Here is a 14,048-nt window from a genome sequence, read left to right on the forward strand (position 1 = left end):
CAACAGAGACAAACACATTTAACTAGGCACTGATAAAGGAGTGAAAGTTTTATGGTCCCTGAATTACTGTTGTGTTATCAATCTGTCATCTCACAACCCATGTAATGTGGAGCTCAGTGTCCTCTCCAGGGGACTTTCATTCTGTCCCACTAAAACGCTTGACAAAACAGAACTCTGTAGCGACAAGGAGGAATATTTCAGGAGACTAAGACTAAAAGAGTTCTTTCATGACAAAGAGGACCCAGGACTTTCAAGCACACAAACACAGGAGTAATATGGGGTCAAGAGGAAGTCTCATTGGACACCCCCTCCTGGACGCAACCCCACTTTGGACAAATATACATAGATCCCTTTAGAAATGTGGTGCAACCTACTGAACTGGACAAGCGTGAAAGGGAAAAATTTAATATCAATATGCAGGAAAGAAGGGCCATCTATGCACTTAAGAGCAACAAGGAGATCATCATTAAGCCTGCAGATAAGGGTGGTGCTATAGTCCTCACGAATACATCAGACTACAAGAAAGAAGCAGGCAGACAGCTGACAGACACCAAATACAAACTGGATCAAGACACCGAGAACCCCAGGATTGGAACATTTTACATGCTTTAAAAACTACACAAAGCTGGTGACCCAGGGAGGCCAATTATCTCAGGTGTGGAAACCCTAACTGAAGGAATCTCAGGATGGGTGGAAGGCATCCTCAAACTACTGGTGAGAAACACAACCAGCTACCTGCAAGATACCATGGGCCTACCGAATAAACTGTCAACCATAGGTCCCCTCCCCAATATCACCGTCCTGGCCACTCTTGATGTGGAATCCTTGTATTAAACATCTCGCACGAAGATGGACTTACCGCCTGCCAGCCATACCTTGAGGCCGATTGGGTTGCCTCTGAATCAGTGTTACAACTCACAAGATTCATCCTCACGCACAATTATTTCTAATTTGGCAAAGAGATTTTCCTGCAACTTACTAGAACCGACATGGGCAGTAAAATGGCACTGCAATATGGCAACCTTTTCATAGCAAAACTGGAGAGTGACTTTCTGGGTTCCTGCTACAGCAAACTATTGGCCTATTTCTGCTATATTGATGACATTATAATCATCTGGACCAGCACCAAACAAGAATTAATAAAATTCCATAAGGAATTTAATGCATTCCACTCCACCATAAACCTGACATTAAGCTACTTGTATACTGAAATCAACTTTTTGGACACCACCATAAAAATTTCAAACAACTCAGCACAGACATCCCTATACCGAAAACCAAATGATTGGCCCACATACCTCATATGGGACAGTTCCCATTCTAAATGTTTCAAAAAGTCCATTGTCTATAGCCAGGCCATCAGATACAACCGGATCTGCTTCAACCCAACAGACTGACAGGGACATTTATACCATCTTAAAAGGACATTTTTAAACCAGGGCCACCATCCCACCTCAATTGATGACCAAATCACCAGAGTCACCAGGATACCCAGGAATCAACTACTCCGAAACACAGAGAAGGAAATAAACAATCATGTACCTCTAGTAGTGACCTACAATCTGCAACTGGGGATACTAAGGAAAATTGCTAAGAAACTCCACCATACCCTACACAAGGATGACCGTCTAAAAAACAATATTCCCAGACCCACTGCTTCTGGGAATATCAAGAGCCCCAATTGGCATCTCAATGATTTTTTTACTAAAGGATGCTCTCCTTATATCAGATATTAAAAACACTAATTACACATTTTTTAAATGATCATCAATAGGAACTTACCTCAGCTCCTTTCCAAAGCGAAGCACTAAAGTGTGTCCTTAGGGGGATATTTATTTCCCACGGCAGAAGATTGAAAAAAGCTAGATCCATTAGAAACTCTAAACTTAAACAAACTCAGAATACTAAAGAAGAAGCCAATAAATCACTTTCCTCAGACATCATTATGGCAGAAATATCGGGCCTCAGACATGAAGTCTTATCAATTTTCAAACAGAAAACATTATGTTTTAGGGATAGGATGTGGGCAAAATATTACGAATATTGGAATAAATGTGGAAATTACTGGCAAAGGCCCTTCACCCTCTTTCATCTCATCCCATATCTTCTCCATTAACTCCTCTGTAGGTAAAAGAGTATCCTCTCCCCAGGGAATCTTACAAGAGTTCTGCCCCTTTATTAAAAATTATACAGTATACCCTCGCTGACTAATGCCCCGAGAGTCACCAACAAAATGACACTGTCAAATTTCTAGAACTTAATTTCCCTGGATCTATTCCCATGAATGAGACACTAGCACTTAAGTGCGACTTTTACACAGATGAATGGCAAATTTGAGGAACCTTATAATCTGGAGTGCATTGCCCTCTGACATACAAAAAGGAACTTATCCGTGTAATGTAAGGAACTGTTAGACGTGCTGACATATACTGACCGTGGACAGGATACGGATCCCCAACACACAGCAGGACTATAGGATCTTATCGCCACACAACAGAGAAAGAGAAAAGCACCAGTGGCTGAGCACTTTTCTAATCATGGACATGACATAGGAGATATGAGATTTCTGATATTGAAAGGTGGTTCCAAATCACAAAGCCATAACAGAATTTGGGAATATAAATTTATAACAACTTTTGACACGTTTAATGAAGGATTAAATTATTGCCTAGGCTTTATGGGTGAATGGCTGAAATAAGACATTTATAACACAGATAAAACTGCTGGCCTGGTGAACCCCCTCCAACAGTAATACAGGGACCATAAAACTTTCACTCCCTCATCAGGGTCTGGTTAAAAAGGTTTGTCTCTGTTGCAGTATTCGTTTTAAGTGCAAACCAATCGCATCCATATCTGTGCCTTGTCATAGGTATGTGTGTCATAAGTATGTATAGATATTCATGCCTCTTCAGATCTATTCTATTTAGCCTGAAGAAGAACCCTGCCTTGGTTTGCAACCTTGTTACTACATCATGTATTTTTGTTAGCCATTAAAAGGTATCAGATCTACAAGATTACGTGGTTTCTCTTGCCGGGAACAATCACATCCAAACTGATTATAACCTACATGTGTTTATCTATTCCATTTACAGGTGGTGATGATTATGTCATTGCGGTTGATCAAGGATGGAGTAATAAGTCTATTAACCCTTTCCAATCCAATGTCGGGGCTGTCCCAACATCATCATTTTCCTCTATAGCTCCCAGATAATAGAAGAGAATAACAGCAACACTCCAAAGTTTCAATAACACCACTGATGCAAGGTACCATGCAAAGCCCAGTTAGGACCCGACTCCAATGGTCCACCGTTAGTCATAAATGTAGAGAATAGAAGTCAGCAGGGCAGCATCCAATTAAAATCTTCTTTATTGCGTTAGATACATCAAGGTAGAGCAAGCAGCCACGTATCAACCCTATACATGGGTCTTTATCAAGCTTGATAAAGACCCATGTATAGGGTCGATACGTGGCTGCTTGCTCTACCTTGATGTATCTAACTTAATAAAGAAGAAGATTTTAATTGGATGCTGCCCTGGTGACTTCTATTCTCTACATTCCTCTATAGCTCCGATGTTGGGACAGACCCGACATGCTGCTTCTGCACTGCTTCCTCTCCCCGCTCTGCTGCCGGAGGTCACCCAACACACTTATGTGAATAAGTGAGCTGGAAACAGCACTGAACAGCACTGGTTTCTTCATTTACTGAAAGCCAGATGTTTCTTCTCCTCTGCCCTGCTGCCCTGTATTCTCCGAAAGAACATGAGTGCAGTCAGTAAATGAAGAGCCCAGCGCTTATCAGTGCTGATAGTGAATGCCCGAATGTGCTTCCTTCCCCGCTCTACTGCCGGAGGCCACCAGACACATTTATATGTGTAAGTGAGCTGGAAACAGCACTGGACACCCTCTATTCCTCATTTACTGACTGCACTCATGTTCTTTCTCCCCTCCTGTATTGACGAAAAATACAGGCAGCAGAGCAGAGAAGGAACATCTGTCTTTCAGTAAATGAAGAATCCAGCGCTGTCCAGTGCTGTTTCCAGCTCACTAACACACATAAGCGCTGGGCTCTTCATTTACTGACTGCACTCATATTATTTCTCCCCTCCTGTATTGACGGAGAATACAGGGCAGCAGGGCAGAGGAGAAGGAACATCTGGCTTTCAGTAAATGAAGAATCCAGAGCTGTTCAGTGCTGTTTCCAGCTCACTTACTCATATAATAGTGAGCAAAAGAAATGAGAAAGGAGGAAGGAGAGAAGCCACCTTTTACTGTGAAACATGTACTAGGAAGCCCAGACTTCTTCCTGCAATTTGTTTCAAAAAGTATCACACGCTAAAAAATTATAAGTCAAAATAGATAAAACATTTTAATTTATCTAAAATTGCTAATAATTATTTGTGTGGTTTTCTATGTTGTTGTTCCAAGTAATCCACCAACCTCTGTCCCGCACAAAATACATTGGAGCTGGGGAAAATGCACGTAGCAAAAAAAATTGGATTGGGAAGGGTTAAGGTTCATGGAATTGTATTATGCATGAATAACTTATCTGATTGATGAAAGAAAAAAATCTTGCGCTCAGGGTAACCTTAGGAGAGAACACCCTGTCAAAAGGCCATACGTGGGTACAGTCAGGTGCGATAACTTCTCAAATGAGGTGAAGAGACTTGTCGGTAATGACTTGAAAAAATGGAGCTTTATTGAACAGGACAAAGTAGTGCAATGCGTTTCAGAGCTCTTACGCTCCTTTCTGATGCTGCTGCTCACCGCGGGATCACGTAGCCGCCCCCCCCCCCCTTCCCCCAGTGCCATCTGTTATCTCTGGCACTATAATAGATCATCGCTGCTTCATCCATACACACTTCTGAATCTTCCGTTCCGAGTGCTCGGCTGTATAACAGCTGGGTTCTCGGAGCGGGGAATAGCTGAATGCAGAAGGCAAGCAGGCACACCCCGCTTGTCTTCTGCATCCTCCGCTGGCAGTACAAGGTGATCACTCATCTTGAGCGATCATCTTGCACTGTAAATGACACAAGGATTATCGCTTCAAAAGTCGCTTGAGCGACATCTTTGAGCGATATCATTGTATCTATATGGGCCTTTACTTTGCAACTCCATTGACGGAACAATAATTATTTACACATATATCTTATCCTTAGATGAAGGACAAAGGAAAGTTTTTCTTCCTGCACTGAGAGGATGACCCAGGAGGTCCCTTCCCGCTCTACCATTCTATGAGTTTTTCATATGTAAAGCATTTAGTACATCATTGTCCTCATCACCACTGATAACACAGTCCTACTGCTCATACTACCATATACCTGTTATATTGGATATCTCCCCTTCTGAACATGGAACGCAGTCATAGCAGCAGGAATGGATTGTTTCTCTTTTCTTCTTCCTGCTTCCAGGTGAACATTGGTCCGAGCAGCGAGATACTGGGATCTGAAGCGAAAGACAAGAAACTCTACTGGGATGTCAAAGAGAAAACACACATGTATGATGAGAGAATGTAAACTATATAATGATGTTAAAGGGTGGACAAGATTTACTTAATCACCTACATAATATAACCCTTCTCACCTCCTTTATGTGTTTCCATGTTATAGACTGCGGATTTATGTAAAGCTTTTCATCACTGACAGCCCAGGGAGTAAAATTTCCTACTTCAACCCCATGTAAGGCCTCTTCTATATGTAACCAGTTTATTATCTTATATGGGTGTACGGCTTCCTCCTGCTCATTAAAGTAATATGAAGGTCTCATTGGATCCGGTGAGGACTTCATCATTTGTATGTAGCGCTGTAACTTCCGTCTGTAGTGTATAAATCCAGTTATTGAGTTTTCTTCATATTCATCCTTTATAAATAAGAACATTTCATGTAAGGCTTTTGCCAGAACTTCTATTGCAGAATACAGTCTTGGGGCGACCCCAAATAAGAGGAATTGTTTCAGATTTTGTGCATTATAGTTTTGAGTGTACGCGCGTACATCCTTGGTGTAATTGTTGTATATGAAGCAATCTATATCCCTAATATCGCGCATTAATAATAACAAACACCAGTATTGCTTAGTGTAGCGCTTTTCATCAAGTTTCCTGTATATTTTTATAATATCCTCCAGACCTGGAAAAGGGAATGAAAATTGCACTGCTAGAGCACCATTAAATACTGAGCGATCGCTCTCTACATAAGTCTCAGGGATCCAGAATGGTGAAAGAATGAGGGTTTTATCTAAGAACATAAATGTACAATGTGTTATTAACTCCACTATACGAATAGAGTAGGTCCCGCACATTATAATGATGGTGATTTGTGGATTGTCTAGAGCATGTAGAATCCTGATCTCATTTTCTTGTGTAAGTGTTATGGTGAAGGCGGCACAGATCCCGCGCTCTCTCATGTACTTTGTTAATATTTGCAGCTCATTCTCTCCAGTTTCATCATCTGATACTATAATCCCAACCCAGGTCCAGCCAAAGTGCTCCAACAATTCACTGATCGCCATATTGTGGATGTGGTTATTCTGGATCATTTGGAAAACATGAGGATAGAGTAGTCTATCAGATAATGAGAGGTCGGAGGCTCCATAACTGATCTGAAAAACACAGAAGAAAACTAAAATCATTTTGTGCAGACTGTTCTCAGTCAGTTAGTTAACAGGTCGCCCTCAGTAATCCAAAACACCACATACAAAATGCATTCTGTAAGGCTTCCAACAAACGGGCGAGCATGATATTGGGCTGAGAAATCCAGCCAATATTGCGCTCTTCAGCATACTTTGTACAGGGGGCATGTAAGGTGTTTATACATGGGGATGCAACCCCGTGGGGCGTGGCTTGGCTGCTGACATAGTAGGACACATGTACACTACGCTCCTGCTAACCCTGGCAATCTAAAGCCTTAATAGGCAACATTGTGGCAAAAACCTGGCAAGATGGGATGTTGGAAGCAACAAGTAACACAGAGGGCAACAGAGGAGGAGGACTCTGGATCCATCCCTCACATCTTTGGAGTTAGTTTCCAGACAAAGCAGTGAGATGCCTGCACCTAGGATGACAGCACTCCACATGCAGAACAAAAGGATATCAACTCAACATAGTCTCCAGAACAGAGAGGAAGGAGAGAAGACTCACCACCAGCAGGCACCTCTGAACATCCCCCATGAGAGGAGTCACCAGGATCCCCACAGGAGTCACCAGGATCTCCACAAGTGAGGAGCTTATCACACTTAGCCCAGCAGGAGATCACTGCCACAGAGTCTCCAGATCAGAGAGGAGTGAGTGAAAACTCACCACCAGGGTATTATAGTATCTTGACGCCATCGGAAGCTAGGGGCTAAGCTGGGTTAGCAGGAGTTAATGCCAACAGACAAGCCCCTTGATTCTGATTGGCAGTCAATTGCAAGCTGCAGAGACTCTAACAATGTGGTGTCTCTGCTGCTGTGCTTTCTGCACTGTCACCCTCAGTCCAGGAGTCTGTGTCCCCATCGCCCCGGCACTGACCAGCACTGCCGTGGTATGTGAACCGCCAGGAAGAAAACAGTCACAGTAGCGACTGACTTTTGCAGCAAAGCAGCCCAGAGGAGTGAAAGGAGTTACAGCATTGGCTGAGCGCAGCGGCATCAGCGCCCACAGTCAGATGAGCAAAACTGCGCTGGCTGCCACAAGATGAACACAGCAGCAGTGACGGTAACATTACCAGGGGATCAGTGCAGCAGCGGCGGCAGTTAGTGTCTGACGAATAGAGCAGCGGCAGCTGACAGAATGGCATGAGCGGAGCAGCGGCAAGGGCTAGAGTTGCTTCAGTGGAGGGATATACTGCATCATGGCCCGCACTCTTTGCAGCAGCAGCTGCGGGGTGCTGAGTAGTAAGCCGAGTATCAGCCACAGTTGGATGATGGGAACAGCCCAGTGGAACAGCAGCAGCAGCCAGATTGGCATGAGTGGAGTACCGGCGACGGACAGAATCACTTCAGCAGAGGGACCCAGTTCATCACAGCCCACAGTATTTACAGCTGCGGTGGGAAGGTGAGTAAGCCAACTGGGGGGGAGGGACTGCACACTGACAACGAGCCATTCAGGAGTTAGGGGTGTGACAGGGCTGTCCCTCTATCTAAGCACTGTCACACCCCTAGTTTCCGGTGGCATCAAGATACAATAATAACCGCCACCAGCAGGCATTTCTGACCATTCACCACAGGAGGAGGCAGGCAGGACCCACCAGGATCTCCACGTGAGGGGCTTATCACACTCAGCCCAGCAGCAGATGCTGGCAGAATCACACACAGCACAGCAGGGGGAAGCAGAGATACTAATTTAACTAAATCAGCCTGCATTGCAGAACCCTTCCGCCTGTAGCTCAAAGAACCAGCAGTCAGCTTAGCCCCTCACACTTCAGAGCACTTCCACCCCATAGATCCAGCAATGGTCCTCCTCCTCCACTAACTCCTCTGCACTACACAGCTCAGCAGAGGGGCACACAATTAACCCAGCATTCTATGGAGTGGAAGATAAGTGGGATTGGAAAACACACCTTAAAGCCATTCCTACTAAGGTGGAACTGAAGGGTGTCTTTACACACCTGGCATCTTCACAGAAACAAGCTATGGCATCCATTCAGAGAGAGATACAACATACAGGCCATCGTCTAGCAGAGGCTGAGGAGATGCAAGATAAGAGATATATATCTTATCTCAACAATAACCATACTATATTGAACAAACACACTTACCAAATCTCTGATATCCTAACACACTGACTGGATGACATTGAAAATTGCAACAGGCGTAATAATATCCATATCAGAGGTCTACCTGAGGAGGTGGAGCCTGCATAGTTGGAGGACTTGGCACATAAAGGTTTTGGAGATTTCTTGCAACATTCACCAGAAAATCTGTAGAGATTGATAGAATCCATAGATCCTTGTGCCTTAAAGGGGTTGTCCCGCGCCAAAACGTTTTTTTTTTTTTTTTCAATAGCCCCCCCCGTTCGGCGCGAGACAAACCCGATGCAGGAATAAAAAAAAAAAGACGGCCAGTACTTACCCGAATCCCCACGCTCCGGTGACTTCTTACTTACCTAAGTAAGATGGCCGCTGGGATCTTCACCTTTTAAACAGGGGGGAGGAAAAAAAGAAATGGGGAAAAAAGAAAAAAAGGGGCCATGTCATTAAGGGGTTAAATAATGTATTAACTTCCTTCTCTGGATCATTACTACGCATGGATACCACATGTGTGATTATATTTTTGATTTTTTTACAAAGTAAAGGGAGTAGAGATGAGCGAACGTACTCGGATAAGCACTACTCGTCCGAGTAATGTGCTTTATCCGAGTACCTCTCCGCTCGTCCTGAAAGATTCGGGACGCGCTGCGGAGCGGGGAGCTGCAGGGGAGAGCCGGGAGGAACGGAGGGGAGATCTTTCTCTCCTTCTCTCCCGCCCGCTCTGCCCCGCTCCGACTCACCTGTCAGCAGCGGAGCGCCCCGAATCTTTCAGGACGAGCGGAGAGGTACTCGGATAAAGCACATTACTCGGACGAGTAGTGCTTATCCGAGTACGTTCGCTCATCTCTAAAAGAGAGACAAGTGTTTTTATTATTTTTTTATTTATTTTTTTGTCCCTTTAGGGGACCTCCACCTCCACCTCACATTCCGGGGGTCCGATGGTGACAGCCCTTTACATGCTGCAGTGACAGCCCTTTACATGCTGCAGTCACATAGACTGCAGCATGTAAAGGGTTAACACAGCAGAGATCGGAGGTTTTCTCTGATCTCTGCTGTAAGAGCAGGTACCTAGCTGTCCTCTCACAGCCAAGCACCAGCTCTCCCTGCCACAGAGACCATCGGCTTGCTTCTGACAAGCCGATGGTCTCTATGGCAACCTGTAAACAAACCAGTGCAGGAGATTGCCGGCATATCGGCAATATCTTCTGCTGGTTTTTTAAAGCCCTTGCTTTGTTCTCTGTGGGACTGTGCAGGCAGAGCACACTGTCACAGCTTGTGGCATTGTGCTCTGCAGCTCCCATAGTGACACATAGCCCGGAAATCTTCCGGGCTATGTTGCTATGAGCAGTGGAGCTCGTCCCGGAAAATTTCCGGGCGTGCCACTCAAGGGGTTAAAGGAGTGGGAGATCCCATATGACTGGGGCTTTCCTTTTAAATTTACAGTCAGATATGATGGGACAGCAGCTATCTTCAGAGGCATCAGAGATCTATTCAAATTTTTGACCACCCTTAAAAACTGCCCATGATTTATCTACCAGATTGGCTGAGACTTTAAGGCACTTCCCCTCTGCTGACTAGTGGGAGTTGGCAACCCAATAGGTTAGAGGCTAGAAGAAACATCAAACAAAATACCACATTGTTCACCAGAAATATAGGGCCGAAGGTTAGGCACTCTCACTTTTCCTCTAATGCGCCCTAACTGAGGACATTTTTCCTATGGCCAAGTTGGAAAGGCTGTTATTATATAACATTGTGGTTATATTTTCATCTTTTCTCTACTTCTATGTTGGAGATCTGGATTCATAAGATTTATGCTGGTTGTGTGGGGTTTGGGTGGAGACACTCCCAAACGACAGTCTATATTAGATCTCTTCAACCTACACAATATGTCTGGGTAATCTTAGGCCTTAGGATGTCGTGCCCCACTTGTTCCCTCACATTTTTCACTCTTTTTGTAGTCTCTCATAACCACATACATTGTGTTTAACTAGCCTATATATAAAAATTATTTTACTATTGCTGCGGTTGGTATGGAGTCAAGGATCTGTCATCTGCTCTATTAACCCCACATACGGACTGTTACACAATGCTACTGTGACTCTAGCCAAATCTTAGTTTTTATACAGAGTAAAACTGCAGTAGAACTATGATTGGAAATTCCTTCTCTTTTGTCTCTCTTCTCCTCGTCATCCCCACCACCACTTGGTCTCCCTACTTTGTCATTTCTCACTTTGTCATTTCTCGAGTAATCTCTCTTTCTCATCTGCTTCTAACTACCTCAGTCCCTTGTTATGTGATGTGGCCTGCCTATCATGTACTCCACTAACTAATTAAAATATAATGGCATCTTTGACATTTTGCTCTTACAACACCAGAGGCCTTAACAAACCAGAGAAACACTCCCAAATTCAGATATGTTCATGAGACTCATTGTAGCCACTAGAATGCCTCACTGTCATAATAATATTAAACAACATGGTATCGCAATCGGCATCCGAAGCACAATCCTTTAACTCCACAATCTGATACAAAGGAACGACACATCTTTCTTAAAATTACGATTGCTGTTTTTTCCTATACAATCGCTAATTTCTATTTTTTTCTAATTAGGAACAGGATTCTTTTGGACCAAGACTCTCCAGAGGTTGGATGATTTTGCAGAAGGATCTGATATTACCCTTGGGGGTGATTTTAATGTGACGCTTGATCCAGGTTTAGATCCTTCCACAGACAGATCGCCTGTCTCTAGATGTGCGACCCGTAGACTGAAGAAAGCTTTGAGGAGTTAAAAACTAATTGATCTATGGTGCATTCTTCATCCCAACATTAAAGGCTACAACTTTCATACAATTCATATATTAACCTAGACCACCTTTTTTAATCTCATATAGCTTATTAGACTGTGACTAGAGATGAGCGAGCATACTCGTCCGAGCTTGATGCTTGTTCGAGTATTAGGGTGTTTGAGATGCTCGTTACTCGAGACGAGCACCACGCGGTGTTCGCGTCAAATTACATTTCCTTCCCTTAAAGATTTGCACCATTTTCTGGCCAATAGAAATGCAGGGAAGGCATTACAACTTCCTCCTGTGACGTTCCAGCCCTATCCCACCCCCCTGCAGTGAGTGGCTGGCGAGATCAAGTGACCGCCGAGTATATAAAGTGGCGCCGCCCGCGGCTCGCCACAGACGCACCCTGGCAGAGATTAGGGAGAGTGCTGCTGCTGCTGATGATATTATAGGGAGAGTGTTAGCGTCTACAAGAACCCCAACGGCCCTTCTTAGGGCCACAGCTTACCTAGTGCACTACTGTTGTGGGTGCTGGGAGCAGTTTTGCATTTTTTTTTTTTTGCTATATCGGGCGTGCAGACCCATTACAGCTATAGCGTTATCAGGCTGCAGTCTGTACTACGTTGTATAGGGGAAGTATTGGTGAGGCAGGGACAGTGGTAGTGTGGAATCCTGTCTACAACAATCCCAACGCTCCTTCTTAGGGCTACCTGTGCATTTAACTCCGTGGTTGCTGGGAGTTGTAGTACCTCAGTATTGCACTGCAAGGCCTGCATTCAGCCTTCAGTGTAATTTTTTGCTGGGGGCAGTTAGTGTAATGTAAGCGCTCTCTGCCTGCAAGTGCACGTTTAGAAAGCACAAATATTTTTCACTGCTCTGTGTTACCACTCTGCTGCCGGCGTAGTGTATGGTGCCAGACAGCCATAGAGGGAGAGTCCAATACACGCTCCATTGCCTGCATTGCATTGGGGAAAAAAACAAATTTTAAAAAGGGAATTCTTTTTTACGGCTGCTTGCAACCCAGTGCATATTACTGCGTGGCCTGTGGGACTTGAGGTGAATCTTAACTGCATAATGCACAGCAAGGCCTGAGTTCAGCCTTCAGTGTCATTTTTTTGCTGGGGGCAGTTAGTGTAACGTAAGTGCTCTCTGCCTCCAAGTGCACGCCAAGAAAGCACTAATAGTTTTCACCATTCTGTGTTACCAGTCAGTTTCCGGCACAGTGTATGGTGCCAGACAGCCATAGAAGGAGAGTCCAATACACACTCCATTGCCTACATTGCATTGGAAAAAAACAAATTTTAAAAAAGAAACCCTTTTTACGGCTGCTTGTAACCCAGTGCACATTACTGCGTGGCCTGTGGGACTTGAGGTCAAATTGAACTGCATAGTGCACAGCAAGGCCTGAGTTCAGCCTTGAGTTTCAATTTTTTGCTGGGGGCAGTTAGTGTAACGTAAGCGCTCTCTGCCTCCAAATGCACGCCAAGAAAGTACAAATATTTTTCACCGCTCTGTTACCATTCAGCTGCCGGCACAGTGTACGGTGCCAGACAGCCATAGAGGGAGAGTCCAATACACGCTCCATTGCCTGCATTACATTGGAAAAAAACAAATTTAAAAAAAGGAATTCTTTTTTACAGCTGCTTGTAACCCAGTGCATATTACTGCATGGCCTGTGGGACTTGAGGTGAATCTCAACTGCATAGGGCACAGCTAGTCCTGCTTGCATCCTTCCTTATAATTTAGCTCTGGCTTCATTTTGCGTTGTATAACCGTTGGCAGGCAGCAACTGTGCGGCAATAATTCAAAAAAATTTTTACACTGCTCAGTGTCTGCTCGATTCTTAATCCACAATGCTGAAGGGTAGGTGTAGGGGTAGGGGTTGAGGATGTGGACGCGGGCGAGGATGCAGAGTTCCAAATGAGGGTGTGGCAATAGGCCGAGTTCCTGGTCCAGGCGAATCACAGTCGGCTGCTGTGGGAGTAGGAGAGAGGATATTTCCTGGGATCCCCAGCTTCATATCACAATTTTTGGGTCCACGTCGTAGACCTTTATTAAAAACGGAGCAGTGTGAGCAGGTCCTGTCGTTGATGGGAGAAAGTGCATCCAGCAATCTATCGACCACCCAGTCTTCTACGCCGTCCACTGCTGCAACTCTGAATCCTCTGGCTGCTGCTCCTCCTTCCTCCCAGCCTCCTCACTCCATGAAAATGACACATTCTGAGGAGCAGGCAGACTTCCAGGAACTGTTCTCGGGCCCCTGCCCAGATTGGGCAACAATGGTTCCTCTCCCACCGGAAGAGTTTGTCGTGACCGATGCCCAACCTTTGGAAAGTTCCCGGGGTCCGGGGGATGAGGCTGGGGACTTCCAGCAACTGTCTCAAGAGCTTTGAGTGGGTGAGGAGGACGATGACGATGAGACACAGTTGTCTATCAGTGAGGTAGTAGTAAGGACAGTAAGTCCGAGGAAGGAGCGAACAGAGAATTCGGAGGAAGAGCCGCTGGACGATGAGGTGACTGACCCCTTGTGGTGTGATA

General features: G+C 44.8%; 1 protein-coding gene and 1 long non-coding RNA gene across 2 annotated transcripts in view; one reads left to right on the forward strand and one right to left on the reverse strand.

Moving 5' to 3' along the window:
- The window catches only part of LOC136573580 (vomeronasal type-2 receptor 26-like), a 53,465-nt gene extending 46,143 nt beyond the window's left edge, over positions 1 to 7,322 (reverse strand). The window contains exons 1-3 of the mRNA XM_066574851.1: positions 7,293 to 7,322; positions 5,582 to 6,595; positions 5,320 to 5,443 (exon numbers count right to left, since the gene is read on the reverse strand). Of these exons, the coding sequence (XP_066430948.1) occupies positions 5,320 to 5,443; positions 5,582 to 6,595; positions 7,293 to 7,322 (1,168 nt within the window). The remainder of the gene's footprint in view (positions 1 to 5,319; positions 5,444 to 5,581; positions 6,596 to 7,292) is intronic.
- A 163-nt stretch (positions 7,323 to 7,485) lies between these two features.
- LOC136573652 (uncharacterized) lies at positions 7,486 to 11,575 on the forward strand. The gene is made up of 2 exons (XR_010785915.1): positions 7,486 to 8,027; positions 11,332 to 11,575. It is a non-coding gene; the product is annotated as an uncharacterized lncRNA (long non-coding RNA).
- Positions 11,576 to 14,048: the final 2,473 nt, after the last annotated feature.

This window comes from Eleutherodactylus coqui, chromosome 7, assembly GCF_035609145.1.
Source record: "Eleutherodactylus coqui strain aEleCoq1 chromosome 7, aEleCoq1.hap1, whole genome shotgun sequence".
In the NCBI taxonomy this organism is placed as follows: Eukaryota; Metazoa; Chordata; class Amphibia; order Anura; family Eleutherodactylidae; genus Eleutherodactylus; species Eleutherodactylus coqui.